Here is a 5,268-nt window from a genome sequence, read left to right as displayed (position 1 = left end):
AAAACCCCATTGAAGAGCACAGTTTGGGTCGAGGCATGAGAGGAAAGCAGAACTAGGACAGATGAGCTGTTGTTGAGAACATTTCCCCCCTCAAATTACCGCCTGGTATCTTAGCTGGCCTGGGCGACCTGGAGCTGAGAACCATGTCCACATAACATTTAAACGCAGCGTAGATAGGGTATATATTTCCCGCCTCAGTCTCCTTCTTTATCTATGAATAGATAATTCTACAGAGGTCCTATCCAGGGCCGAAATGTGCGCGCGTGTGCGTTCTGATATTCTGTAAACAGGATCCCAAACTGGAATTTCTCCTTGTTGACTGGTTCGAAATTGATGTCAGCGCCCCCCCTCACCCGAGATTGTCAAAGAGAAGGACGAAGGGGGAAGGTGCTCGGCATTTATTAATATTTCAGTCTTATTCAAGCCCCTCTTTCTCTGCCCCCTCCTATTAGTCCTCCTCTTCTCCACCCCCGCCTCCCAAAAATAGAACAAAACCCCTTATCTGAGAACCGTAACTACCTAGGGAAACAAAGTTTAGAGAGGGAGAGGAGAGGAGGTGGGAGGGAGGGAGGGAGGGAGGGGTGAGGTCTCTCTCTCTCTCTCTCTCTCTCTCTCTCTCTCTCTCTCTCTCTCTCTCTCTCTCTCTCTCTCTCTCTCTCTCTCTGGCTCAGTTTCCCGGTGGCCGGGTTACCATCACGTGGGCGTGAGGAGCCAATGGGGGCTCCCTGCTGGCCCTCCCTGCGAAGCCAGGCGCCGCGTCCCCCCTCCCAGCGTGGCCTTAGTTTTTATAAACCATCCCGAGCTGGGGGCGAGCGAGGCCGCCCCGTCCAGCGCTCCGTCCCAGGCACCAGTCGCCCCGGCTACGGTGGCTTGGCGCGCCATGAGCTGCTGGGGGCCTCCGCCGCCGCCGGGCCGAGGCGAGGAGGAGGCAGGCCAGGAAGAGGAGAAGGAGCAGCAGCATCGGCGGCGCGCCCGCCTTCAGCGAGGCTCTTGGGCGCAGGCAGCATGAGCCGCGCAGGCAGCGGCTGGGAGATGGAGGCGCTGCGGGCAGACGCCGGCGGCGGCGGGAGCGGCGGGAGCAGCAGCGGCCGGGGCCAGTGCCGCAATTTCCTCTCGCCGCCGGTCTTCGGAGCGGCGCCGCCGCCGTCGGGTCGAGCCGCGGGTCCTGCCGCCTCCTCGGGCTTCCCCTACGAGCGCTCGGGCTCGTCGGCCGGGGCGCGCTCGTCGTCCTCGTCGTCCGAGGCGGCCCCTTCCAAGGACTGCTCCAGCGGTGGGCCCCCGACGGCCACGGCCGCGGCTGCCGCGGCCGCCGCGCTTGGCTACCACCCGGGCTACCACCCCTTCGGCAACGGCTACTACAGCTGCCTGCAGCAGAACGCCGCGCTCAAAGCCTCCCCGCACGCCGCCTTCCCCGTGGAGAAGTACATGGACGTGGCCGGCCTGGCCAGCACCAGCGTCCCGTCGGGCAGCGACGTCTCCTCGCGAGCCAAGGAGGTCTCTTTCTACCAGGGCTACGCCGCTGCAGCCGCCGCCGCCGGCCCTTACCAGCACGTGCCCGCCGGCTACCTGGACGTGGTCTCCACCTTCGGCTCGGCGGCGGCCGGCGAGCCCAGGCACGAGACGTACATCTCCATGGAGGGCTACCAGTCGTGGACTTTGGCCAACGGGTGGAACGGCCAGGTGTACTGCGCCAAAGACCAGGCCCAGGGCTCCCACTTTTGGAAATCCTCCTTCCCAGGTATGGCACGGCCAGGTGGTGATCGCAGCAGCAGCAGGAGGAGGAGGTCAACCGGACAGGAAGCTGACATCTGGGAGAAGTAGCTGCCCACCTAAAACCACAGGGAGGGGAGGGGAAGGAGGAGAGGAGGGGAAAGTTCCTCCAGCTGGTTAGCTACGCGCTAGACCTACCAGGAGCCAGAGAACGGCCTGCTCGCTTTTGCAGCTCCCAGAGACCCTCAAGGAAGCCCCACAGAAAGCCGTGGAGCGGATCCCTTAAGGGTCTGCGCTCTCCATGTTCTCACGTCTTTGCTCCTGGGCTGCAGGGATCTCCGGCACGCCTAGCCTGTAATCGCCTTGACTTTCAAAAGAACTTCCGACCCAGTAACTTAGTCTTAGGCTGTAGAGAGTTCTGTTGAACTCAGTGGGCATTAGCTTCCCAGTAAGCCTGTTCGACGGCCGGCTTTTATTTGTACACCCTCCCCAGGGTCCTATGAAATCTATGGGACTTGGTCTGCAATTCTCCTACCCACTTTCCAGGGAGAATAGCAGACCCATTGAGCTCAATGCGATTTACTTCTGGATAAGATTGTACTATTAGTGCAATCATTGTCATTATGTAGACACTGCCCGTGCAAAAGCCACACGGCAATATGTCGGGGTGAAAGCATTTCCTTCCCCCAAACACCCCAGACCTAAAACCCAAATCCAGGAAGGTCCCCTAGGCTTGCATTGGTGTGTGTGTGTGTGTTTTAACTTCCAGAAAAAGCATCGGAACGAGTTCGACTAAAATACTCGCCATTTATTTCTGAGCAGACTGGGTGAGGATCTCAGCCCTGCCGCCTGATCCGAGCGTATTTTCTCGGAAGTAAAGCCGCCCCTCACCCTTTACGTTACTCTCTCAGGAAGTCCCTCGCGGGCTTCTTGCAGCCTTCAGCTTTAAAATAAAATCAGATCCGCTGGAAAGTAATGGGAGGGACTGAAAGCCGGAGAGGAAATGAGTTGAGGATTTGAGGGAGGGGGAGACCTTCCTTCTGGCCTTAATGAAGACGGGCCTCTCCGAGGCTGGCCGTGATCGTTTTACTATTGTTGGCTGTTGCAAACTTGCCCCAGAGCCCTCAAGCCGCGGGGGGCGCCGAGTATCCCGTGTCACCCATCGCCAGCCACATGCAAATCAAGCAAGGAAGATATTTCGAAGTTGCAACTTAGGAACCTGTGCGCGCCTGCTTGTTTGCTTGCTTGAGAGCGCAAGTGTGCCTTTCCCCTTTGAACCATATGCTCTTGAGGAGTTAGAGTAAACCAAATAAGAAATCTTCACTGAAATAGCTGCAAACCAGCTCTTGCGTTGCATTGTATCCAAAGAGAGTTGTCGGCCCTTAAGTTAAGGCATAAGTAGTACTGTAATGGTAAAAAATAAAAAATAAAAAATTGCTTTTTTATTTTAACTTGCCCCTTGGTCTCCTCTTTCCGTAGGGGACGTTGCACTAAACCAGCCGGACATGTGTGTCTACCGACGAGGGAGGAAGAAGCGCGTGCCTTACACGAAACTGCAGCTCAAGGAACTGGAGAGCGAGTACGCCGTGAACAAATTCATAAACAAGGACAAGAGGCGGAGGATATCCGCGGCCACTAACCTCTCCGAGAGACAAGTCACTATTTGGTTTCAGAACCGCAGGGTCAAGGACAAGAAGATAGTCTCCAAGCTGAAGGACAATGTCTCCTGATCCGGGCCCAAATCGGTGTTTTTTTTGGGGGGGGGGTCTATCTCTATCTATAAATATATATATAAATATATATTAATTGCAAACCATCCACTATCGGCTCAAAAAGACTTTTGGAAAGACTTGAAATATATTTAATATTTCCCCCCGGGGGGAAGGGAGGAACCTTGTTGAAGTGCTTATAGGAAAAAGGTTCGCAATTTCTTTTTCGGATTTACTTGCAAGTGATAAATTTCCTCCCCCCCCTAAAAAAAGGTCATTGTCCTTCATTGTATTTTGCTAGGTTCTGTTCCCTTCCCCCTCCCACGAGGCCTTCCTGAAAAACCGCTAAACTAGCCTTAAGAATATGCTAAGTGCTAAAAGGTGTGATTATAGATAGATATGTATAATCTATCTATATATATAGTCTATCCTTATCATCAATCTCCCGAATTTTCATAATGGACCAGAAGACAATAATTATGTGCAAGGGAGTTGTGATGATGACGTCAACGCCAAGGTAAATGAAGTCGAGGGTCGCCACTGACCTCTGACCTTAATGTGAAATTACTTTTTAAAAAAGAGGACTGCATTTTTTCCTTGCGCCTCCTCCGAAACCGATCCCCACTGAGCTTAAACCGGAGTCAGGGGGTCCCAGTTTTGAAGACCTACCGTTCCAGGCTTAAGCAAAGTTCATTTAGGGGAGTATACACTGTAGAAACGAGTTCGAGATTCGTCCCAAGTCCATCTGTTTAGAATGGGGCGGTTCTTAGGTTTATAAATAATCTTTTTGAAACCAACCCCAAAATGCATTGTGATTAGGTATCCCACCTCCCACACATTTTCTGCGGGTAGTGGGGGGAAATAATCGGTTGCTTTATGTACAGTCAATGGAGTCTGATTTCCTGCAGTAGTGAAAGGCAAGATCCGACCGAAAGGAAACCTACTTTGCGCACGGCAAAGTTAGTTCCACTAAGTCTCGTGTCGGTTTGCTGCCATGTATGCTGGATTATTGGAACCAAACGTGGTTTTTTAAGTGCTTTAAATTTTGGCCGGATCCTGCCTGCAATTTTTTGAGGGGTGCGTGTGTGTACGCGTGTGTGAAGTGGAAGTGGTGATGTTGGGTTGCTCGCTGTTGCACGCAGTCTGCAAGCGAGGTTTAACACGTAAGCTCTTTTCTATTATTGTCGTACTAAGAGCTAGGGCACCTCACGCGCTGGGCTGAATTCTCAACTTAGTACAGTGGCCTGGAGTTCCGGGGTTTTTAAACCGACTGTGCCTAATATGTTTAGTTTGTATAAAGGTGTGTATAAATCGATGCGTATTTTTATATAAATATCGGGACGTTCTGTTAACTCTTCTGTTTTGTTTCCTCCTCCACAATCACAAAAAAGCATTCGCTTTTAACCCTTCCTGGGAACGGACAGGCTTCTGCTCAGAGGAGTGGGAGCTGGGGGTTGGTAGCTTTTGTAAACTACACTAAATGAAACGGGTGTTAGTGAAAGAAGCAATAAATGACAAAAAATAGGTTATGGTTTTTTTAAAAAGAGTCCTAGTACTTTAAGTAGTCCCAAGAGTTTGGAATTTTATTTCCTCCCCCGGTTGCAACAAGAGAGTGCACATAATCGAGCAAAAATTCCAGGCGCCGCGGAGGAGATACAATGGCGAAGTATCTCTTTTTCCAGGTGGGTTGTTGCGTCGCAGCAGATTTGCGCAAAACCTCAAAAAGGGAAACTAGTTTGGCGCCCGCCTGGTTAGAGGCGAAAAGTTTGCTGTGGAGTGAATCTGAATCCGACTCCCTGTTGTCGGTCTCCTTTCTTTAGGTTCGGGTAGGAAACGAAAGCCCTGCGAC

At 52.4% G+C, this 5,268-nt stretch overlaps 1 protein-coding gene across 1 annotated transcript; it reads left to right on the top strand.

Annotated features, from left to right (window-relative positions):
• Nucleotides 1-714: 714 nt before the first annotated feature.
• Nucleotides 715-5,268, top strand: HOXD13 (homeobox D13; the record flags this gene model as incomplete). The annotated part of the gene is made up of 2 exons (XM_081926699.1): nt 715-1,738; nt 3,190-5,268. The coding sequence occupies 2 exons, from the start codon at nt 715-717 to the stop codon at nt 3,438-3,440; spliced, it is 1,275 nt and encodes a 424-aa protein (XP_081782825.1). The 3' UTR covers nt 3,441-5,268.

This window comes from Podarcis melisellensis (assembly GCF_964234715.1).
Source record: "Podarcis melisellensis genome assembly, chromosome: 1".
NCBI lineage: Eukaryota > Metazoa > Chordata > Lepidosauria > Squamata > Lacertidae > Podarcis > Podarcis melisellensis.
This window is presented reverse-complemented; position numbering and strand designations above follow the sequence as displayed.